A 25,148-nucleotide genomic window follows, 5' to 3' on the forward strand; every position below is an offset into this window, starting at 1 on the left:
CAGTCATGGCAGTGATATGATTTAAGACAGGGGTTTTTTTAATGCAAAAATGCTCAAAATATATCTATGTTTTGTTTGGTATTTTACTGTAATGTATCAGGAGTTGTGAGGCATGGGCTTCAATGTGTGGAGGGGGAGAAGAGAAATGTTAATTGTGTGCTTCACAACTGAGGTAATACGCATGGTCATCTAAAAACCCCAACGCCCACGCAAGACCCTTAAGCCCAGAGTCTAAAATCATCTAGATGTATCACTGTTTGGGTGCAGCCTAAATGCTTGATTTTCTAAGAGATTTTTCAAAAAAGTTGAAAATTACCTTTGGCCGCTTAGTATCTCTAAATTCATTGGTATAAAATGAATGCAGAAAGACATCCGAATGGATACACCAATACTCTGAGCCCTTTCATGCATGCTTAACTTTATTTTTCTTTCGTTGCCCCTAATTGCTTTGGTGGACTATTCAAGGAAACAAAGGAATGGATTAAATATTTGCATAGACAGGTAGTATTTTGGATACTTTGGTTAAATTGGAACTGAGTATCCAGAGATACTTTTTCCTTCTCCAATTCCCATTGCAAGATCTTCAGCATGCCTTGGCTTCTGATTAATAGTGACTCTTTTTTTTTTTTAATTCACACAAAGAATCTCATTCATAACTAATATATTCTGTCTCACATCCTTGTCTCACATGATTATGGTGCTGCTTTAATTCGGTATAATCTGCTTTAGACGATGTATTACATGAAGTTAACAAAAATCGGGCAAGATGGAAGGCTGCATAATTCAACTCACATCACTGGCAATTTCTCTTGAGGCCTTGGCAGTCTGGAAAGGGATTGCTTCCATTGTCAGCTTGTAGCCTTGAGCGCGGAGATTATGCCAAGACTCCCTGTATTTTGCCTAAAGTGGAAATGGCAACTTTAAATTTTAAAGTGCAAGTAAATTGACAGAATAAACCTTCTCTTGGTTGTTGAATAGAGTTAGCAAGCACGTCTAGATTTTGTTTTTCTTTTCTTTTTTACTCTATTGTAGGAAGCCCCAATCAAAGCAAATACAGTCACAACAATGCAATTAAAAAATGACAACCATTTGGGCATGGTATTGTCCTTGTAGCATGTGTGCAGAACAATAAGTGCCAACAGCTCTGTAAGCAATGACGACTCAAGCGAAGGCTTGACACAGGGCAAGTGAGGAAGCCATGACCAGCTTCTTAATGCAAGGACCCCTGCACATCATGCCAGTTGCTCACAACCATAAAGGTGGGACCTGAATCAGGGGAAGCGGCCAGGAGGGAATCTTATTGTCCTGAATTATTGAGCTGCATTCTGTGCTGGCATGGGGATTCTGCCTCCACAACTGGGGTTTGGGTTGGGCATCACAAAGAGAATTCTTAGCAACCATATAGCCAATATGACAACATGGACCTGTACTGGATCTTGAAGATACTGGAGGTGTACTACTAACCCTCTCTATCATCCGGAAGCTATTAGGTAAGTAAACAAAGCCTGCCTTCTTTTCTCCTTACTTGTCCTTTGCCTAGTGCAGTCTCCATCCTCTCATGTCAAGTTTATTTATATAGTCTGAAATTGCTGCACTAGTTATTTATTGAATTTATATACCGCCCTATTCCCGGTTCAAAGAATAATTGATACCATATCATAATTATAATATCATTACAATATCATAATTCAGATCATTACAAAAACTATCATCAATGAAGTCTTTAATTTCTAGCCACACATTACACCAGGAGATATTTATTTATTGAGTAATTACATTTATATACCACCTTTATGTTCCAAGAATCTCAAGGTTGTGTACATGGTTCTCCACCTCCCTATTTCATCCTCACAATAAACCTGTGTATGTGATGGTGACTAGCCCAAGGTAAGCTTCATGGCTGATGGGGATTTGAACACTAGGTCAAATCTCCCAGGTCACAGTCCCAACACTCTAAAAGTCACCATTTGTTTACCCGACAAAGCAAAAATCATTTGCAGAACTCAGCACCACCACCAACACAAATTAATTATGGTGCCCATATGATAGTGCAATGAGAATGTTAAAAAACCACACCTGAAAGCAACAACACCCTCTCAGATTCATCCAATACTGAAAAACACAAATTCAGCAGCAAATATAAAATGCAATTCATATGTTTCAGCCAGATGGCAAGGTAATATCTTACCGCTTTGAAAGTCTCAATAAACAATTAATCAACTTGAACAGTTCTTCAAGACTGCAAAATACAGTCTTTGTGGTTGTACACTTACCACGCCTACAATAGGAGGGATGCCCAATGATTTCAGGGCAAAAGAGGGGTAGGATAGCATAGATCCAGGCACTTACCTCACTGAGATTGATAGCATTTGTTCTCGCCCTTTCAAATTCAGGAAGGCCCAACGTCACAGTGCAGTGATGCAAAGTGTCCTCCCCTGCTGCCTTGTAGAGGCGCTGGGATAGATTTAAATGAAAATGAATGAATATATTTATACTAGCATACTGGAATTCTTTCTTTTTCTGAGGAATTATCTGACAGTGCAGCTCTGTGCGCATCTACTCAGAAGTAAGTCCCATTAAGTTCAATGGGAATTACTCTCAGATGTCTATGTAAAGAACTGCAGTCTTTTAGAGTTGAATGTTTCACCATAAAATTGTTTTGCCTGAAAAAAATCTAGCCACAGAGGGTGCATATTAGTCAGCTGGATGTTTTTGGAGCCCAACTCCCATCAGCCCAGCCAGCATGGCCAACTGGACAGTTGATGAGAGTCCAAGAGCAGTTGGAGGGAAACTAAGTTGTCTACCCCAGGATAAATGATTGCATACACCCATCCCTATAAACATTCACAGGTAAAACCATAGGTTTAAAAAGGTAAAAAAGGAAGAAGTGTTTTTAAGAAGCACAAGGTTCAATAGTGCATGGCAAATATCTAAAAAGCTATATAGCCCAGCTAAGGTCAGCACTGTGATAAAAGAGGCGCCCCTGCTTTTTTCACATGAAGAGTGGACAGCTTACCAGCAGTTCCCGCACACAATCCAATATGACTTCTGCTGCTGGTAGAAGTACTTGCATTGGAAGTAATCTGGGGCACTATTGTAGTCCATCAAAATGCTTTAATTAACTAGTCTAACTGATGCCACAAAATGAGTTGCTAAGGGCTACCTACAAACCTACCAAAGCAAGGCTGACTTATGTCAAACACTGGTATGTGCCAGCTTCAAACTGGCAATAATAAATAGAGCTCTGATGGCAGAGGATGTTAACGGGTAACATCCCGTTAACTCTTAAGAGCCTTATTTGATGACATCTCTAGGAACATTCAATATTGCTGTGAAAAATGCCATGAACATTTTCTTTAAAAAGGAAGTTCACAGTTTGGAGCATGTCAGCTCCCAAATGTGATTCCACCCCCCTCTTTTTTTTAATGGCATAATGAATTTGCAAGGCCATCTGTATGTTTTTGAAAAATCAGAAACAAGATTCTTGGCCTCAGGTGCATTAAGTGGGTTCCTGAACGAATTATTCAGCACCTCACACATTAACCATCACGAAGACTGTCCTCCTTGTGTGCTCCTTCTTTGCATTTCTTTGCATTATGGCTGCTTTCAAGTACAAAAAGAAAGCCAGTTGCATGAATTCATATCAAATGGCTGCTCTGATTTTTATTTTTATTTTTGCCGCTGTTTTGTTTTAAAGGAGCAAATCTGATTGACAAAATGATACTAAATGTTTGTCCAGGAATAATAAAAAATGATCTAACTATGCTAAAGGATAAATCGATGATGCCTTCTTCTCTCCTTTTGATGTATTATATTTCTCAGAGCCTGCTTCCCTACTCCCTCCTCAGCTCATTGCATTTTAAACAGCATATTTTCTGATCCACGTTAGCAGAGCCTACCTCATTAGCAATCATATTGCTGAATTTTGCATGAAGGAGGCCAGGAGAGTCTGTCACCGATGTGTACTTGAAGGAATTCGGCTGCTGACGGTATTTACTCTGAATTCACACACAAAGGAAGAGGAATGCAGAAGCTAAGTTACATTTTGAGATGAGGACATTGTATTTTTAATGCTCCTGGTGATTTAGACTTTACAATGGGGTCAGCAAAAAAAGATTGGTTCGGTGACCTCTATGCCAATTTAATCCCATGCTCCCAACTCACTGCTGGGTCCATGCCTATTTATTAAGTTCAGCAGAGACCCCATAAATGCAAGGACCAGTTGGCAGTACCACTGCTGAAGTGTGCTCGCGACCTGTCTCTGAAAGGTGGTTATGGCAGATATATATGGAAAGAAGCAGGCACTTTTAGCTTCTGGGATATTAAAAATGGTAGGGGCTACTTTAACTATATTGTATTGTGAATTGCTCTGGAATCTGTTAGGATGTAGGGTGATTTTTTATTATTAAAAAAATTGAATGAGTAATTAATTAAATAAAAATAAATACGAACTGCTCACGTGCAGCTACCTGGGCCAGGGTAGAGTCTCAATGTGAGAAGAATGTTTTATGTTGTGAGTTACATTTCAGCCTGAGTCTCCAGGAATGTTGGTTCATAGTCCACCAAAGGAATAGAGAACGGCAATATAGAAATAGAAACACACTATTTCCCACTGTGTATTAACTAACTGTGTCTGGTAAGCTCATGGCTGACAGGGTGCAATGGGCTTATGAAGGGCATTTTGCTGGGTGTGCCTTAAGGCCAAATGGCCTGTTCAGCAGTACTTTTTGTGCTTTGTTTTAGATTTTAAAATCTGGGCATTTTTATTCTGAAAAGGAGAAATTCTGGCTTTCATTGCAATTATCAGCTTTTTGAGAATGCAATGAGGAACTTGGTTTCAGTGAAGTTAGGACTATGTCATAGAGATATGTCTTGTGAGCCCAGACAGAAAATGGTGGCAGTTAACAGCAAAGAGGGAAACCTAAGGAAATTCCTGACCAGAAGTATAATATAGCTCAGCTAAAACCAATGGGAATTTTGCTCTTCAACAAGGTTCGTGCGAAGCTTGAACTTGTGTGTGTGTGTGTGTGTGTGTGTGTGTGTGTGTGTGCTCTGCAAAAGAAAGAAGTCCCAGAAACAAAAGAGACATATGTGATCATTGGAGACAAACTCAGGGCCAAACTAGATGTGATGAGAGTTAATAAAGAAAAAGAAAAAGAACAGAGATGGGGAGAAGGAGAAATTCTCTCTCCAGGCCACTTATATGGAGCCACCTGGGTTTTGAGAAATGTGATTCTGTGTCTAATAACAGAACACAGCCTCTCTTTCATCTGGAAAGGAACATTTCCTTCTATAAAGGTTCACCCTAATGTACCAACCACTTGGGTCCTGATTACAGAATAGAAAGTTTGTGAAAGTAGTTAGCAAGGTCTGAAAAACCTTGAACTCCATTGAGTTCACCCAGGACATGAATTGAGTGATCAAATAAAGAGGGAGGGTGAGGAAGGGAGCCCACCCTTAATCCAGGGAGTTACTTTGCCAGCCCAGTTTTACACAGACATCTGGCAAACTCTTGTTTGTAGTGAAAAAATCAAAACCCTCTTTTGTTACCTCGCTGATGAGTTCAGAAGCTTTCTTCTTTGCTTCAATCTCTAAGGCCCCTGGTGTAATACAGGCAACTCCTCTCATAAAGTTCAAGTCAGACCTGTATAAATTCTATGGGAAACCAATCAAAAGTAATTTACAATGTGGAATAGGAGAGGCAATATAGCCATCTAAATGCATTCGTTAGAAGTAACATCTGCTACTCAAGACGTCTGTATCATTCGAGCATATTGGAATTATATTTTCAGATTCTGTGTTCATGTGTTTACTTTGTACATACTTATATCTATTACAGAGAGATGGGTGGAGGGAAAGAGAGGAAGAGAAGCTCAATATAAATAGTCTATAAGAAAATTGTAGATTATTGCTGTTTTTACCTCCCAAAAATTTCAGATGGAAAGACCATTGAAGTGAAACTGTGCAAGAAAAACCATTTCTGGTCACTGATACTGAGAGACAGACATACAGATAGTACAAAGCATAAAACCACAGTGTTGCAGTCCCCCCCCCCAATGTTAAAGGCTTCATGAATAACTTCATTTACCTCACTCTGTAATTTATGAGCATTCTTGGCACACCTCAGCCTAACATCTTCAGACAGAGAAGTATAATCATGAAGGCACTGTCTGTATTCCTGATCACTGACCAAACACTGGGCTTTTCTGGCATGTACCAGATTCACCATGTCTAAGGGCAGGCGGAACTGAGACTTCTGAAGGCCAAAAGCTTTCCTGTAATTTACCTAGGGAAGGGAAAAGAAGAAGGGAGAAATACTGTTATTTCAACGCCATGGCTTAAACCCAAACCTGCTTAACATTCTGTTGAATTTATTTGCTTACAACACATACACAGAACAGCAAAGAAAACTCAGGCAGCCTCATTCTACAGCGCCTATTGTGCAGTGTGCACATTATACAGACCTCTGGATGGTGACAGTGAAATGGTTAGGAAATCAGAAATGTCAGGTGTGGCTAGTGTGTATTTATTTACTATATTTATTTAAAAAATGTATATATACCAATATATATATCACATCACAGTGGTTTTCAACAGGATAAAAACATAAAACCAAACAATAAAAATCAGAAAAAGTTAAAATATATATTAAAAACAAGCATCAATAGACCATTGGGGTGGGGCAGGCAGTGTACTCTTAATAGCCTGCATTGACAGGCCTGGAAGAATAGAAAAATTTTCACCAGGCATTTTAAAGTTGGCATCTGCTGAATCCCTATTGGCGGTTTGTTCCAATGACACTAAAGGCTCAGTTCCTCGTTGTTGTCTAACAAGCCTCACCAACACAGTGAACCAAAGTTCAGCTATAATGCTATACCATTAATTGCTCTGAAAAGGAACTGGGGATGGTTTGGAGGAGAAGGTAAGAGAATAACCATACAAGGGGAGCCGGAAGGCACTTATAAGCCTGCAGGCTGCTTCTCCAATAGCCACTGATAAGTCTGGATTTTAGTGCCTGCCTATGGGAATGAAGCCCTCTGGAACTGGCTTCCACTGATGGGACTCCTTAGGTGAGTCCTGCCCAATATGGATAAACAAATTGTGCTGCTGTTGTGAGAGTACTGCCAACTCAAAAGGAAGTGCTCCATCATTCAAAGTACCTATCAAAGGTCATCTGTCGTGCTGAGCTATGTTTATTCTAGGTTCATCTTCCATGCCCTGTGATACTCACATCACTCTGCAGCAAAGCTGCATGCACAGAATGAGAAATGTTAATATCTTCCAAGCCAGAGGAGCCAATCATCTGTCCTTTCATTTTCTCAAATGCTTCCTTGTATTTGTACTGAGGAAAGAGGGGGAAATGAAGCGAGGGCATGAGGATTTACAGAAACATACTGGCCACTACAGCATTACTTTTTCTTGTCTTGTCAGCCCGCAAGTATTTTAAATAAAGATCCAAACCTGCATTAAAATAGATATATTCTGCTTTAAAAGAAAAGGATTGGGAGTTTGAAATTTCAGTTTATATCTACTAAGTAGAAGAAACTTTGTTTCACTAAGAGAGAGGCCCTCATTAAAAATGACACCTGCCAATTCAATCAATGTAGGGAGTGGAGCTGTGCCAGCTAGCCCTGCCCCCTGGCATCCACGCATTCAGTGGGAACGTCTGTAGCAGGGAAGACATCACACACACTCGCCCAGGCTCCTTGCGATCTAGACCTTTCCTTGACTATGGTTCCAGATGACACAGAAACCTTAGAATATACAGCTGTACATGTGAAAGGCTTCCCTACTGCAAACATTTGCACTGCGTGCGCAGCAAGCTCTGGTGAGCAAAGCTAGTTGGCGCAGCTTTCATTCGCATTCAGGCATTGAATGAGTGTAGGTTTGTCATTTCTGAAGAGGGCTATAATTTCAGCAGAATCTGCAGAAGGATCATTTAAAAAACCCAACATGCTACCTGGTTTCAGGCACAATGAATTCATATACAGTGGACGCTCGGGTTGCAAATGTGATCCTTGTGGAAAGCACGTTCACAACCCGCAGCATTCGCAACCCGTAGTGCCGCGTCTGTGCACACGCGGGTCACGATTCGGTGCTTCTGTGCATGCGCAAGTGCCGAAACCCGGAAGTAACCAGTTCTGATACTTCCAGGTTCAGCACGGTGCGCAACCCGAAGCGTCTGTAACTCAAGGTATGACTGTATTTGAATTCCAACCAAATACAGTATCGTATGGCACTATTTTTGATTATATGAGTTTTTGATCTGCTGTTCTTATCTTGGAATACTGCTGAATTGCCTCTTTTGTACAAGTGTCTTGTTATATTTTTCTTTATATCTTTTGCATCAATACCTTATACCTGACCATGCTCAATTGTTGTTTTTTCTCTTTTGTTGAATTTTCAGAATACTCTGTTGGTTGCGTTTGTTATACATTTAATAAAATAATTTTATTTAAAGATATATATTTATTATTTAATAAAACCCAAGAGTTCTTTTATCCCAACAGGCCATAAGAGAGAAGGCTTCTCCATTCAGGACTCCTTTAACATTATTTTTGACTGAAGGGATATGATTATTTCAAAGCATGGTAGCAAAAATACTTTTCTGTGTTTATCTTACAGCTCTTGAGCTAAGGAAGGGTGCAGGTTATATGCTGCTTTATTTTCTAGCCTGTCCAAGACCCTTGTTAATGTTCCATTTGGCTTTGCTACACCACTGCACATTAGGGTCCTATTTTCACTAAACCCCAGGATTTCTTCCCAGTTTAATTGCAGCCAATTTGTTAATGTGAATTTGATCATGAAGGACGGTAAAGAAATATTTCAAGTAAGTATTAAACTCAGGAAGACACAAATTTATCGTTATGTACCTAACACACATCACGATACACTTACTTAACACTGAATTATGTCTGCTTTTTTAGTCCAATTTGTAGAGATCATCAAGAGCTGGTTGTATTTTCCCTTCAAACATAAAACACAGGCTTTCTTTCTGCCTTCCCACTGTCCATGCCAATTGCACCCCGGAGAATTTTATCAGCTAAGATCTCCCATTTTGTACCAGTCAATATTGCTATTAAATCAACTTACATCACTTATAATCTCAGTGGAAGCCTTTGCTGTCTGGAAAGGAATGGCATCCAGTTTCAGTTTATAACCCCCATCTTGCATCTTCTTCCAGGATTCCTTGTAGCAAATCTGTTTTAAGACAGTAAATGGGGACAGTTTGAAGCTCTCTCCCCAATCATATGCATATGAACCTACGCCGAGAAAGAAACCTGCATTAATTCCCTTGTTCCTAGTTTTGGCAAATATACCTTTAGGCTCATCTTGTGCACTTCAGGGTCACAACTCTCTTCCAATGCTGCACTTCACTGATGACAGTGTGCTGGATCCAGGCCCAGTTATTTGAACTAAGGTTACAATGAACTAAGGTTAAACTCTACCGGTTTCTATGGGAACCCAAGTCCAACTATGTTGGTCTGGATTTAATCCAGTAAGTTGAAACGGAAAAATCAGGGATACAACCCACCGAGTTATGATTCCATGACTCCATCTGTAGGCAGCAACACTGGGAGGCCATATTTTCAGAGAGCACTTGCCTTCAGCAGTGGCAAATGCTTTTTCTTTCGTGCTTCATTTTGCTGCTACCACCAGAGGCAGTGGCAATAATATGGGTGTTTTCTTAAACAAAATACTTCAGATGCAGTACTGTTCCAAGGCATCTTGGGGGTGGGGGGGAATGGCAGCCAGACACTAACGGAAATGGTAATTGCCAGTGTTCATATGGGGGCACAAATGTTCGTGTCAGCTGCCATTTCCCTCCCCACAATGGCCCAGACTGATGCTGTACCAGAAGCATCCTGATGTAAAGAAAATGGTGGCCAGTCACTGCTGCTGCATATAAAAAAAAATGAAGTAATCCCTCTCCCTATGAACCTGTCAGCAAATTTTTCCACTATACCCCACCCCATTTAGGGACCTGAATTTATTCTCTGCTCACATGAAGATTGGCAAAATTATTTTTTCAGCAGTTTTCACCTCAGCCCAAGTTCTTCTGCGTCTTCCTAGCAAGTCTTTTTAGACCAAGTCACAGAACCTATAACACAATCCTGGGCTGCCTTTGCTAAAAGTAAAGGAGGAAACTAAGGCATATGGGCATGGGATAATGCTTCAGTGACAGTCCTTGCATGCGGGCTGAGCTAGTCTTAACATGACCCCGCCCCCCCTCAGGATGCAGAAATCCAAATGCATTGTTATCAATTCCAGCTATGTTGAGTGTAAAGAAGTCTCCAAGAACAATATGTTACTGAAAGAAATGGTGTCACTGCAAGACACGGTACAAAATGAAATCTCACCTCACTGATATTCACAGCATTTTGTTTAGCTTGAAAGATCTCCGGAAGTTCTGCCGTTTGGGTGTAATGATGTTTTACATTCTCTCCGTGTTCCTTATATATCCTCTGCAAAACACGAAAAATACCGTATAGGACGCTTGCTGCATATGCCACAGTGGTTCACACAGACCGCTAAAAAGTTATATTGTGTAAAACAATTCTTACTACAATTACTAAAATTATTTGAAGGATCAGCTCTCCCAAATGAAGCTGTCTGAGCACTTTGATCTTAGAAGAGCCCCATACCAATAATAATAATAATAATAATAATAATAATAATAATTTATTATTTATGCCCCGCCCATATTAAATAAATTATTAAATAAGTAACATAGTAAAGGTAAAGGTACCCCTGCCCGTACGGGCCAGTCGTGTCCGACTCTGGGGTTGCGTGCCCATCTCGCTTAAGAAGCCGGGGGCCAGCGCTGTCCGAAGACACTTCTGGGTCACGTGGCCAGTGTGACAAGCTGCATCTGGTGAGCCAGCACAGCACATGGAAACGCCGTTTACCTTCCCGCTAGTAAGCGGTCCCTATTTATCTACTTGCACCCGGGGGTGCTTTCGAACTGCTAGGCAGGCGCTGGGACCGAGCAACGGGAGCACACCCCGCCGCGGGGATTCGAACCGCCGACCTGACGATCGGCAAGTCCTAGGCGCTGAGGTTTTACCCACAGTGCCACCCACTTCCCTAAGTAACACAGTAGTGGTGTTTAATACTACAAGATAAGGCATTTCCCAACATGCAATTGTCCTCAGGCATGGCCGCGCCTATGACCACATGGGAATAATTCTCTATGAAGCAGACCACACATTTTCACAGGGTGGAATCCACTTGGTGCTCTTGCACTCATAGAAAGGCTTTTGATCCAGCAGTGGTACCCACCAAATGACTATTGGAAGAGGAATAAAGAAGATGTTGGTAGAGTCCCCTTCCCCATTCAGAACCCAACTTTCCCTGAAAAATGCCTTCAGATAGTTGGTGAACCCTCTAGAACAGGATGGAAGGTGGAATGAGAGGCCACATGGGGGAATCCATAGATATCACCACCCCTTCATTAGCCAATACTTCTAATGAATCAAAAGTCTGTCCATTAGTGCAAGGGAATGTCTTGGATCCCGTTCTCATTGACTTGAATGAGTGTGAACTTGACTGCTGGAATGAATTTTTCAATACCTAGTTTGAGAATATTATTCATTCAGATTTTTTGGTTTAAATTTGGAACCTCCCAAAAGAAAACAATATGGCACTGGTCCAATTACAGATTGCAAATATTCTAATTCACGGATATAAAATTTTATCAGTCAAAATACAGTTGAAAATGCATCTGTACAAAAGTTCATTTATGTTAAATGTTCTATACAAGGGTTTCCACTGGGCTCTGCGGAGAATGGAAGGTTTCCATTCTGATTAAAAGTGGCCTTTGTAAGGTTCATCTGATTAGAACACAAATTTCTTGGTTCCCAGGAATGATCTCAGTGACAGGGAGTGAAAAAGAAAGCCTGTGTTTCAATGAGGTCGTTCAAAGAGGATACCACTCTTATAATCATAATGTATATACATTATAACTTACATCCACAGCCTGGTTATAACTAATTCTAGCCTGGATCATCTCAGGAGTGTCTTTAATACTGGTAAACTTCAAAGCATATGGATGCTGACGGTACTTCGTCTGTTGAGCAGAAAAAGATCAAAGCTGTGAATTTTGTGCTGCTCTTTCATGCTATTTGAAAGAAAAAAAATCATAGGTTGCTTGAGATTAGAGTGAATTTGTGAACATAATTATTATTCCTCTTTCCTTAGCTTCATCTCCTAGGAACTTTCAGATTAATATTTGTTTCCATTTAACAATAACCTTTACCTATTAATCCTTAAAAGAAATCTCACTTAAATTTAAGGAAAATATTTCAAGATGATCTACGCCTACTAAAATAACCAAGGTCCCACGACTGAAAAATCTTTTTCAAATGGCCTGAAACACAAAACAGCATTTTGTATTAACAGGGTCTTCTGGAGGCAAAATAATTCAACAATAGGAGGCAAAACAGCAATATTTCCCAGGAGCTGTAATTCAGGTGTTGAAAATGCAATGTCCTTGTAAAAGAAGCGCTACATGAAGGGAAGATGCAAGGGGCATGCTTTCATGGGAAACTGAAGCCAGTAACAAACAATATTTTCAGAGAGTTGAACTCAAGTGGGTATGACAGAGGCTCTGATTCCTATCTGTGGCATATGCATTTTGAACGTGCACTTTCATTTATTTTGCGCCACCATGGCTAAAGCACTAAAAACTTCCTACAAGACCTATGTTCAGACTGAGACATTGATATACTTCTTATTGTACCGTCTTCACCTCTCTGTCTTCAATCTGAGTGTGCATAAAGGCCTTCTTAGCATAATTAATATAATTGTCAGTGATGGGACCCTTTAGAATCTCAGAGGTTCTAACTGTGGGTGATGTAGTTTAATTGTGTTCAAAATCATCACCAAGCTGCATTGTTGCTCTTTGTTGAAGTGTGTGTGTGTGTGTGTGTGTGTGTGTGTGTGTGTATGAGAGAGAGAGAGACAGAGAGAGAGAGAGAGAGAGAGAGAGACCTGGTTAAAAGTAGGTTCTCTGTGCCTATAAGTACACCTTATATGGCTTTTTCTTGATTCACTTCATTAAAAAACCTAAGCTAGTGGGGTAGCAATTGAGCATTGTTTGATTGTCATTATTATTCATGATATCATTTGTCACCTACTTTGTTTTTGCAAAGGCTATATGGACTCCTACTGTTCTGTGTTTGGTATCTGGCTTCCCTCTAATTACGAGTCCTATTCCTGGTTTTGAGGGCTTTCATGTGGGATGCCTTTTTCTTTTCCCCCTTTGAGTGGAAATTATTTTAATTTTATACAGACATTTTGCACGCATTATGCGGCAAGTTTTGTTATGTGCTGTCATGAAATCTCACCTCACTAATGAGTTCTCCTGCCTTCTTAGCTTGCTTCACATTTAATGACCCAGTGGCGATCCATCCGACGCCTTTCATCCAGTTCAAATCTGCTCTGTATCGGTTCTGACAAAAGGAAAAGAAAAATGCCCCATTGTTGCTGCTCGCACATTTAAAATGCCACCTAAAGAATTCACACATCAGAACACCAGCTGAGCCAAATTAGTGGCTGCTTTTGTTTTATCCACTTCTTTGCAGTTGTGGGTAGAAATGGGAGGGGGGGTTAAGAAAAGAGATGGTGATATCACCAACAGCAAACATTTCTGCTATAAGATTTAAAAGAAAAGGTTTTTCAAAAGCTTTATTTTTTATATTAAAAAACCCTCCTGTTAGAGCTTGCTAATGGTTTGTGGTTAAATCAACACTGCAGGGATATTGAGTACTAAAAACAGTGCAGGAATGTTCCGGAAGATTTCTCATCAGACATTCCACTCTATCCTGTGCATGTTTACTTGTAAGTAAGTCCTGCTTGGTCCAATGAGACTATTCCCATGTAAGCGCAGACATGATTGCAGCCCTAGAGTGGATAGTAGACATTTGCCAGAACTTTTGATGTGTGACAACATGTAACCACTTATCAAACTTGTGGCATAATGCCTGAGGGGGGGGCAGGCATCTCCATAGGCGTGTGTTTGTGGTTTACCTTTATCTTGCACCTATACAACCAAATATGGGGGAGAAGCATAACATTCCTTTATACCAGAAGTGTGAAAAGCTGCAGTAGCTTCACAACATCCAGGGCTCCTTCATTTCCTGGTCGAGCATAACATTATACAAACTGCTGGGTTGGAGGATAAATGCAGTGGAGGCTGGTTCCTCAGAGCAAACAGGGCACTACCCCACCAACCTCAGCCTGCCCTTAACCAGCCCCCATCTGCCTGACTCCTTACGACAACAAGGCAAGAAGGTAGCCCTGGCTGTCACCTTCCTCCTTTGGCCTTGCAGAACTCGGGAGGGAGGGAGATGGGAACCAACCCACAATTAGTTGGCTCAGCCTGTCATTGGCTCTGTCTCAGTCAACTGGTGGTTCCCATCTACTATTGGCCTCCCTGTCTTCTGCACTACCAGTTCCAATGGATACCAACCACCACTGAACAAATGTAATCACTTTTTTGGAGGGTCTAAAAATGAAAAGGACAGCTTATCTGGTCCTTTGGTCTTTAGCTGGAGCAGAAGGGAAAGGGCAGATTGCTTCGGCCAACCTATCACTGAAATATGCTCCATACAGCCAAGCTACAATTATTTTAAATTTCTCCTCAATTTAAAATGTGGCCATACTTTACCCCGTTATGGCTAACAGCCGCCATGTTTTAAGCTAGTAGTGATTTTGAACTAGACCAGAGTAGGGACTGGCATAGTCTGTGACTCTTTCAAATAATTAAATACTATAGCTCAGGACCCTGTGCAACAGTGTTCTTAGCATAACAGTTAACCTGTACTTGACTGTGCATGCGAGTTCTCATTTAAATTGCTTAATTTATTTGATTAACCCAGAAAGGCTTTCCCATATGGTGATTTAATTGGTATTTTCTTATGAATATTTTATTCTCTTTTATGTAAACTATTTAGAGGGTTGTTGTTGTTTTTTTAAAAAAGTGGTATATAAATCTTAAATAATAAAAATTAAAATAAATAATTAAAAAATAGACGGTGTAACTTACATCACTCTGCAGGTCATATGCCCGCTTTGCCCATTCCACCTTCATATCTGTAGGCAAGGCAGTATAGCGATGAAGAATTGTCTTGTATCCCCTATCAGTGGCCAAATCCTGAGCTTTCTTGGCATGGACAATATTTATCATATCCATGGACACATTATACTGGGTCTTTACATTCTCAAACGCCCTTTTATATTCCAGATCACTCTGCATCTTCGACATATGAAACGAGTGAGCCATCTGCGAGTCTTCGTTCACACCCTTCACCCCAATCAACTTTCCTCTCGTCTTCTCATAACTCTCCTTGTATTTTACCTGTTAAAGAAGGGGGAGGGAATGGATCACAGTTACAAAGAAAGGTAATAAGCTCAAAGCCATTGTAAGCAACAGCATCGGGTTGAAGTAAACGGAACATTTCAATAAACCGGTTTAATAGGCTACTTCAGAAAAGGCACTTTGGCCTCCTGCAAAACTACTGACAAGCACACTTAATATGTCTAAGTACAACACATCCGTACATCAAAAGCATACTTTTCCCGCTCAACAAAAAGCAGAAAGCAAGTAATAAGGACTAACTTTTATATGTGGTTGAAGTGCACAAAATGAGGATGCTTGCATGCTCTTTTTTAATGTTTCCAAAAGGAGCATCTTTTTCATTTACTGCTTTATCCCAGGGGCAGGGAGCCTTTGTGTTACTTGAAAATGCATGATATGATTTACGTTTTATGTCATTATTAGCACAGTCCTATGCATCTAAGTCCTACTGTGTTCAGCAGGGCTTATTCACACTAGTAAATTTGTTTAGAACCACAGTCTAAGGTCCTAAACACATTTCTCACTGAATACACTGAGATTCGCTTCCAAGTAAAAATGCATAGTATTGCATCATTAGAGTGTTGCACCTTCTTGACTGAACCAGTAGCCCCAAAGAACAACACACTTGGCAAAGAAATGAGGTAGATGCCTAGAGGGGCAGCTTCTGCGCGCCATGAAAGGGCAGCACATTTTCAGTGTTTGTTTTTTGTATTATTATTATTTTTTCTGCAGAAGTCATAGCATCTTGGAGTGGTACTGGGAAGCTGCAGCTCAAAAGGTCAAGTTGTGCTTTTGAGCACTAGCACAAGCTAAATAAAATGTATTGTTTCAGGTAAAGGTCAGTGCAGAGTTACGGAGTTCAGGTAATATCTACACTCAGAGGCTTGGGAATCAGATCCGAAGACAGGCTTCCTCAACCTCGGCCCTCCAGATGTTTTTGGCCTACAATTCCCATGATCCCTAGCTAGCAGGACCAGTGGTCAGGGATGATGGGAACTGTAGTCTCAAAACATCTGGAGGGCCAAGGTTGAGGAAGCCTGTCCTAAGACCTTTAATAGTGGCAAGAGTTTAGTTCTTCCCCTGAAATTTTTCACAGAATTGTATTTGATGGTAATTCAATAGCTTAGTTTTCTTGTGCAATACATTTTTTACAGAGCATTCCACCTCACAATCCTGTGTTTTGAGGGATAAAAGTGTCAATATCTGATAATGTGGGAGACTAAATACTACTTCTTGCAAGATGTTGGACTAGTAAGTGGGGCAGCCAGATGAGAACATCGTACTGCTGTACTGGTTGCCAGTGAGCTACTAGGCCAAATTCAAGGTGGTAGGACTAGCATATAAAGCTGTAAATGACATGGGATCCAAGTACTTAAAAGAATACCTTCCCGGATATAAACAATCTCAGCAGGTGAGGCCTTGTTGGTGGTGCCGCCGCTGAGGTCTACACAGCTGGCGGAGACACAAGACAGGGTCTTTTCAGTAGCAGTTCTCTGTGGGATGCCCAGGAAATTTTGTGGGTTTTCCAGGAAAACAATTAAAAGCATCCCCATTTACTCTGACCAACAGGCACTGCCCCTGACAACCCTGAGAATTACTCACTGAGATAATGTTTGTAACTGTTCTGAGATCTTTTGTGTTTGTTTGCTTTATAATTTTCTGTGCCCTGGGCTCTTTCAGGAAGAAGGGTGAGATATGAATCAAATTAATATAAATAAAATGAACAACAGCAACATCTGGAACATACAGCAAAGGTCATTTCGGTTGGAGTTTATTTGTTTTGGTCAGCCCTCTGTACTGTGATTTGGAGCTCAGGTAACATAGGGGTGAGGAACCCATGATCAGTCCCAGCAAGCATAGCCAATAGTTAGAGGTAATGAGAGCTGTATTCCAGCAACATATGGAGTGTCACAGGTCCCCCAACCTTGCTATAGACTACACTACCCTTAAATTAGATCCTAAGACTTGCTCACAGGGGCACACTTTAGCTCCCTAGAGGAACGATGGACCAGATTCAACTAAGCTGCTGCACAAGCAGAAGCCAGTGTAACAGGACTTGCCTCCTCTTCCCCCTTAACCATCCCCAGATCTGCTCAGGAGGGTAGAGAGAACGCCCCTCCCCCAGGACAGCATACAGGGGGAGGAGAGGGGAGATTGTTCCAATGCTTACACAGATGGAATGACTGCCTTAGGGTGACACTGAATCCCATCTTGTGTGTTCAACTTGAATCGGTACTCACGTCACTTGCCAGGTCCCTCTTTGCTTTGGCTGTCAGGAATGGTATGGCATCAAGATGAAGTTCAAATCCCTTCTCCTTCTGGCTCTCCCAACTACTTTTGTACAGTTTCTAAAAGGATGGTCAATGCCGCAATTATTTTTTTTGTTACTATGCACTGTTGCCATAACAGTAACACCCAAAGTTTCAAATGGTACCAGAAACCTACACACTGGATAAAACTGTTCTTATTCTAACCTGCATGTTGCCTACTGCTTAAATTTAGGAGTTCCTCCATTAGCATACCAATACAGTGGTACCTCGGGTTAAGAACTTAATTTGTTCTGGAGATCCGTTCTTAACCTTAAACTGTTCTTAACCTGAAGTACCACTTTAGCTAATGGGGCCTCCCGCTGCCGCCGCATGATTTCTGTTCTCATCCTGAAGCAAAGTTCTTACCCGAGGTACTATTTCTGGGTTAGCGGAGTCTGTAACCTGAAGCGTATGTAACCTGAAGCATCTGTAACCCGAGGTACCACTGTATTGCAGATGTTAAGGGCATAACTACTATAACACAGAGCAAAACAAGCCCAATAGTTATTTCTTCTCCTAAGCCCCCCTGGAAAATGTAGTTATCTGGCAGTGGCTTGCATTCCAAACACTCTTATTAAACTGTAATTACCAAAATTCTTTGTGGGAAGCAAAGATAGTTAAAATGGTAAAAATAAACCCCAAACAACCATATATTTATAGTATATATGCATTGAACCACTCTTGAGAAAACATCAATTACTAGCCACAGAATAATTGTTTCAATAGCATGAAAGCACAGGATTCCCATCCATCCATACCTCACTGATATTTGCTGCATTTCTTCTGGCTTGTATGAAGAGGGGCTCATCTTTGCTGATGCTGTAATTATGAAGAAAACCCTCTTTTCCTGACCTGTATGCAACCTGTTTACAAAGGCAGACCAAACAGTATCAGCACTGGGCATATTTGTTTTAAGAAGCAATACGTAACAATTTTCAAAGGTATACTTCCTGGATACTTACATCCAGTTAGTGTATGGTTTGTACCGTCAATGATTTTTTTTTTTTAAGTTGCCTCAAAATCAATTTATTTTTTAGACTGAACAATTATGGTTGATATCAAAGAATAAAATGAAAAGAAAGATGAAAGAGCACGGGTGCTAAAACACTTGTGAAATGACTGGCTATCTGACTGTGTCTTTTACCTCAGTCTGAAACCCTCACTAGACAATAGTTTCGCTTAAATTGAGGGTTGCTGGGAATTGTTAACTCTGTGAGAGATAAACTACAGTGCACATAATTATTTAAGAGAAAGAATGTGTTTCAAATGCGCTTTAAACGAATAGTGTGTACACAGACTTAGATTACCTTGTTCAGAACATTAAGAAGGGATGGCGGCCTACTTCTGCCATTTCCCCAAACACCACGACAGGGATAGCGAACACTCAGCCCTCCAGATGATGTTGGAGTCCATAGTAACCAATGGTCAGAAAGGGTGGGAGTTGTAGTCCTTGGAGGGCCAATGATTCCCCACCCCTGCTCCGTGGCCTCACTTGTGCCAACTACTGGATTGTAAGCTATATTATACAGCTACACTACATTGCTAACCCGTATTGGTGAAAGCAATACTTGCTCAAACAGTGGTGCGGAGCCTGTGGTGCTCCAGAAGTTGCTGGACTACAACTCACATCAGCACCAGCCAATGATAAGGGATGATGGGACTTGTAGTCCAGCAACATCTGGAGGACCACAGATTCTCCACTTATGCACTAAATAAAACACTGATTTCCCTTATTGTGTAAAGGCAAAACATTGGTCTAAGGGGAATGAAACTGGATTGTTATTATTAATTATTATTATTATTATTATTATTATTATTATTATTATTATTATTATTAATAATAATAATAATTAAATAAAGTCTAAGCAATGGGAAATATTTTAAAATGAAGCCATGTGCAGACAATCTAATCCAGGTACCACGCAAGACAGGCAGTGTATTTTTAATGACAGAAAGAATAGCCTCACTGAGGAAGAACAGCCGCAGAGGTCCATGCAGATGTTCTAAAAGATCCAATTTAGTCTTTTTCTCTCTAGTTAGGTACATGGCCTTTATCACCATAGTATCTGAAACCTGGTCAGCACGCCTCTTGATAACCCTTTGGGTTTAAAGGTTTTCTACCTGCAGAAGTACAGGGAGTTCAAAAAAATCTTAGAAGTACACCTCAAAACTATGTAAAGCAATGACAAATTTCCGTGGCTGGATCCTATTGCTTTTTCAGTGGTGGTGCCTGTCCCCAAGAATTACCCGTTTTAATGATAAAGAATCTGTGTGGAGAGAAGGTAAAGTAGGAGACTCACATCACTCTGCAGTTCCTGGCTTTTCTTCGCATGTTTGATCTGGGAACTGTCTGCCACACTTGTGAACTTTAGAGCATCAGCCTTCTGTCTGTACTTTTTCTAATTGAAATGCATTTTTTAAAAAAGATGGCATAGATAACATTACCACATTTCTCAAAGGTAAAAAAAAAAAATTGACAAGTTATGCCTTCCACTTACTCCCAGCACTAGCAACAACAACACAATCTTTTCATGTTAAAACCAACTCAGAAATAGGGGCAAGGTTACTCAGATAACACAGTGGTGGAGTACATAAAGTGGAATAACCATTCTGTTTCCCAACTTTTACGCTATCATTTTACACTGATTAATTATCCCCCCCCCATGGATCATTTTACCTATTTGGTTTCAACATGAACCAGGTTCTTTTTTGTCCCCCCCCCTCCCCAATGCCTGCTTCACAAGTTGCTTTCAACTAGAGCCAAGCTTAACTATGGTTTATAGTTCAACAAACAGCACAATGGTACACATGGCAAAAATCATCGCTGCTTTGCTCCTCGTGTGCTCCTGCTGCACTGCTGGGAGCTAAGCCATGAAAAATGCAGCCCTGAAAAGTTCACAATCTGCATTGCTCTTCAACATCTGTGGCAAATGCTCAACATAACAGAAACCATGTTATTTCTGAATGAGGCCCGAATTTGTTGCTGTCAAAAACACCGTTAGATGAAGAAAACGACAGCCTTTTCACAGTAATGTCTGTTGATAAAGAAGAGGCACATTCTTTTGCATACTTCATGTGATTCTCTTGTACTAACAATTCATCAATCAAACACACAACCAACTCCAGGGTATGCGTTACATGCATGCCTCAACTTGGCATTTCTGCAGGGAAAGACCCTGTCTCAGAGCAAACACACCCACTCTTGCCCTGTGATGTTCCCAGCTGAAAATAAGACTGAGATTGATTTATTTTCATTAAAGTGCATAAAGATTTCAAAGAGATGCTCATTATTCCACATTCAAGATGCGGGAGAGAGTGAGGCATATTAGGAACGAGTTGTTTTCAAAAATTATGTTCAGCTCTATATGATGTCATACAAAGAATAACAAAATGCCAAGTCCTTGGCTGGAAATAGAAGCATCCAAGGTATGTGTTAGTTTTCAACTGATATACCTTTTATACAGTTCAGAAATGAAGAATTGTGTCACCTGATCATGGCTGGGTTCAACATTTTTGACAATAAGTATTTATGTGGAAAACCCCAGCAGTAGATGTCAGTTTGCTTCCTTGCAAGATATTAGATCTGAGCACAGCTGTTTCTTCCTGCCTCTACTTCAGAATACCTGCATAGCCTGATGTCAAGGATCTACAGTATCAGAGTGTAATCACTGGCAACTTTAAATAAGCCAAACTAGCTCCTATTCCTTCCTTTCACTCTTAAAGGTAAAGGTAAAGGTACCCCTGCCCGAACGGGCCAGTCTTGACAGACTCTGGGGTTTGTGCGCCCATCTCACATCTAGAGGCCGGGGGCCAGCGCTGTCCGCAGACACTTCCGGGTCACGTGGCCAGCGTGACAACGCTGCTCTGGCGAGCCAGAGCCGCACACGGAACGCCGTTTACCTTCCCGCTGGTAAGCAGTACCTATTTATCTACTTGCCCCCGGGGGTGCTTTCGAACTGCTAGGTGGGCAGGCGCTGGGACCGAGCAGCGGGAGCGCACCCTGCCGCGGGGATTCGAACCGCCGACCTTTCGATCGGCAAGCCCTAGGCGCTGAGGCTTTAGCCCACAGCGCCACCCGCGTCCCACCAAAAGGGAGAATTTTATGCGGCACATTGCACTCCCATGTAGGCACCCATCCAGCTACAGACCGGGGCTGTTTCTGCTTAGCAAATGGACGACTACATGCGCACTGCAATGAAGCCACAGTGTATTACGCCCTTTCACTCTTACATATCTTCTAATTTTCTTTCTTTTAATTTCTGTTTTTCTTTGATAAATTAGCAGAACTTGTGACCGAAGAAGCCAAACTCAACCCAACAGGCATGTATGACAGTTCTCCAGGGACTTGATAAACCATCCAATTATAATACAGTGCCATCATTTCAAAATATTTCAGTCTGCTTCCATCTTCCAGGAAGGTCCTGCCAGACTTTATTATACTTAACAGGAAAATCAAGAGACATACCTCACTAATAAGTTCTCCTGCTTTCTTTGCTTGCTCAATATTGAGACTCCCGTCTGCTATCCACCCAACTCCCTTCATCCATGTAAGGTCTGTCTTGTACTGAAGCTGAAGACAAAAGAAAGCTCATTATTTCACAGACTGATTAGTTAGGCAGGCAGCAGGGCTAACAACTTGAATAAAATATTAGGGGGGACAGGTAAGCCCCGTCCCATATAATCGACCACAAGACGCAATGAATGCACTCCATTTGAATGGCAATACCCATCTACTTTGGGGATCCCAGCCCCCTCAAATATATTATTGGGGGGAGGGGCAAATGGACCTTGACCACCAGGAGTTGGCTCCTATGGCAGGTAGGTAGATTTAGTTGTATCACAAAAAGACATGAATTTGCCAGCCATGGGTGACAAGTCTTTAACTTATAACCTTTGGTATTACCCACAAATTCTATTTCACACAAATACTGATAGCAACCTTTAGTGTTCTGCTTAAAGCTATCTTCCTGCAAAGTCTTTACACTGAACGTTAACATCTTCTATTGGACAAAATTTAAATTGGATTGAATTTGACACTTGAGTTATCTGCATTCCCATATGAGACCCATGGATTGGTTTAATATAATATCTGGCTTGTCATGACAAAGAGTTGAGCTACTCGGAAACAATAGTAGCGAACAAGTTGCCCTTCAGATGTTCTTGGACTACAATTTCCTTCATCCCTGCCCTGGGGCTAACAGCAACATCTGGAAGGCACCACATTGGCTACCCTTGCAGTCAATAAATTCTGGTAACACCACTGTCATCATCAGCTTTCGACCTTTGCTCTTACCTCACTCTGTAGTCCATAGGCTTTTTTGGCCCACTGTGTCTTTAGGTCTTCTGGAACCACTGTATATTCATGAAATTTCTTCCTATAGTCAAGGTCACTAGCCAGAGTCTGGGCCCTCTTGGCATGTTCCAAGTTTATCATGTCCATTGGTAAGTGGAAATGAGCTTTATTCTTCTCAGATTCTTTTTTATATGCAATCTAGTGAATATCAAAAAATTGCATTCAACATTTTACAAAAAGAGTATAGGTGAAAACAGCAGGAGAATAATAGCAACCATCTCTACTGTATATTCAACAGTCTTATTTAGAATATAATTGCTGTATACAGATTCGTGCTTCCCTGATTGAGGCTTGAAAAGACTGAAGTTCTGATCCAACCTTTATGCCCTGGTTGTGAATGCTTCTTTCAGATACCTGTAGCGGCTCACTGTTTCTCAGCATCACTTAACATACATTTATCATTCATTATCATTATGTATATAGCATGTAAAATGTTTTATGCTTTATCTCCACACACAAAAATGTGTCGGTGTTCACTTTACATTAAAGTTAACAACATCATGATCTTATGTATATAATCTCAGATGCAAATCCCACTGATTTCAATGGGGTTTACAGTAAAGTGCATAGGCACAGAATTGCAAGCCTTGTTTATTTTTAACAAAGATTTCAATGCAGTATTTCTTGGAACTAGGGCCTGGTGCAGGGACATGGGTGGCGCTGTGGGTTAAACCACAGAGCCTAGGACTTGCCAATCAGAAGGTCAGCGGTTCGAATCCCCGCGACGGGGTGAGCTCCCGCGGCTCGGTCCCTGCTCCTGCCAACCTAGCAGTTCGAAAGCACATCAAAGTGCAAGTAGATAAATAGGTACCGCTCCAGCGGGAAGGTAAACAGCATTTCCGTGCGCTGCTCTGGTTCACCAGAAGCGGCTTAGTCATGCTGGCCACATGACCCGGAAGCTGTACACCGGCTCCCTCAGCCAATAAAGTGAGATGAGCGCCGCAACCCCAGAGGCGGTCATGACTGAACCTAATGGTCAGGGGTCCCTTTACCTTTACCTTTACCTAGGGCCTGGTGCAGAACCAACATTATCAATTTTCTGAACATGCACAAGAGATTAGGAGTGCAAAGTGACCGCATGCACTTTCTCCCTCTCCACTCATCTGTGTGAATCTATTCACAACTGTTAACCACGGTGCAACATTACATCTCTGTTGGTGCTAACCATGGTTAGTTTTGCAAACCCTGATTAAGGTGAACCATTTTTAAGAGTATGTTTATTATTTTCTGTTACAACAATAAACTGTAAACGCTTTGAAGCATTGAAGGACTCATTTTTCTTTTTGAGTTCTTTATTGGCAATAACCATGGCAAGCGATGGTCCAGATGGTCAGGAAAAGAAGGGGGGAAACTAGAGGGGCCTGGAAAGGGAGAGTTTTTAATGAGTCTGTGACATGCTTCTGCTCGCATAACTATGAGTTTTGTGCAACCACCCTCTTACCAGATCCAACAGGAAGAGGTTGTTTTTTTTACTATGTGCAGTGAAGGATATATAAATCCCAAGGTAATAATGAGAGTAGGAGTTTCATCATTAAAAACAAAATTTAAAATAGTAATGGGAAGCCATTTACCTCACTGCTCATTTTGGCTACTTGTAAAGAGTGAATAAGTCTTGAATCTTTGGTTGCCATTGCTTTTCCTTTCGTTTTCTCATATTCTTCTTTGTATTTAATCTGTGGAGAAAATAGGCAACATTTACTGAAAAGACAGATAAATGCCAGCCAAACTGTATCTTTCTTTTAAAAGTACTCTTTAAAGAAGAACCTGTTCCCCTTAAATTTTCTGCTGACAAAAATGGAAAGCCAACTGCTCAAATCTCATCCAGTTTGTCTGCCAAGTAATACACTTTCTGCTGCATTTTAAACTATAGCAAAAAAGGGGGGGGCTCAAAAGGAACAACTAAACTAATGTGGGAAGAAATTGAGAGATTACGTTGGGAAATGTTATATTCTTCAAATAACTGCAAAGGAAGATAAGTTAATCTTGTATAAATATATAGGTAGTAACAATGTCTAGAAAATATAGTCTTAAAAGTAAATATAAGTGAAATAAATAAAGCAGACTACAGTGGTACCTTGGTTGTCAAACTTAATCCGTTCTGGGAGGTCCGTTCGACTCCCGGAAC

At 41.0% G+C, this 25,148-nt stretch overlaps 1 protein-coding gene across 1 annotated transcript in view; it reads right to left on the minus strand.

Moving 5' to 3' along the window:
- The window catches only part of NRAP (nebulin related anchoring protein), a 60,017-nt gene that overhangs the window by 11,344 nt on the left and 23,525 nt on the right, over window positions 1-25,148 (minus strand). The window contains exons 18-34 of the mRNA XM_082222555.1: window positions 24,595-24,696; window positions 22,964-23,161; window positions 22,136-22,240; window positions 19,971-20,069; window positions 18,429-18,533; window positions 17,602-17,709; window positions 15,050-15,361; window positions 13,350-13,454; window positions 11,972-12,070; window positions 10,362-10,466; window positions 9,094-9,201; window positions 7,232-7,342; window positions 6,089-6,286; window positions 5,551-5,655; window positions 3,900-3,998; window positions 2,350-2,454; window positions 793-900 (exon numbers count right to left, since the gene is read on the minus strand). Of these exons, the coding sequence (XP_082078681.1) occupies window positions 793-900; window positions 2,350-2,454; window positions 3,900-3,998; window positions 5,551-5,655; window positions 6,089-6,286; window positions 7,232-7,342; window positions 9,094-9,201; window positions 10,362-10,466; window positions 11,972-12,070; window positions 13,350-13,454; window positions 15,050-15,361; window positions 17,602-17,709; window positions 18,429-18,533; window positions 19,971-20,069; window positions 22,136-22,240; window positions 22,964-23,161; window positions 24,595-24,696 (2,172 nt within the window). The remainder of the gene's footprint in view (window positions 1-792; window positions 901-2,349; window positions 2,455-3,899; window positions 3,999-5,550; window positions 5,656-6,088; window positions 6,287-7,231; window positions 7,343-9,093; window positions 9,202-10,361; window positions 10,467-11,971; window positions 12,071-13,349; window positions 13,455-15,049; window positions 15,362-17,601; window positions 17,710-18,428; window positions 18,534-19,970; window positions 20,070-22,135; window positions 22,241-22,963; window positions 23,162-24,594; window positions 24,697-25,148) is intronic.

This window comes from Podarcis vaucheri (assembly GCF_965113315.1).
Source record: "Podarcis vaucheri genome assembly, chromosome: 5".
In the NCBI taxonomy this organism is placed as follows: Eukaryota; Metazoa; Chordata; class Lepidosauria; order Squamata; family Lacertidae; genus Podarcis; species Podarcis vaucheri.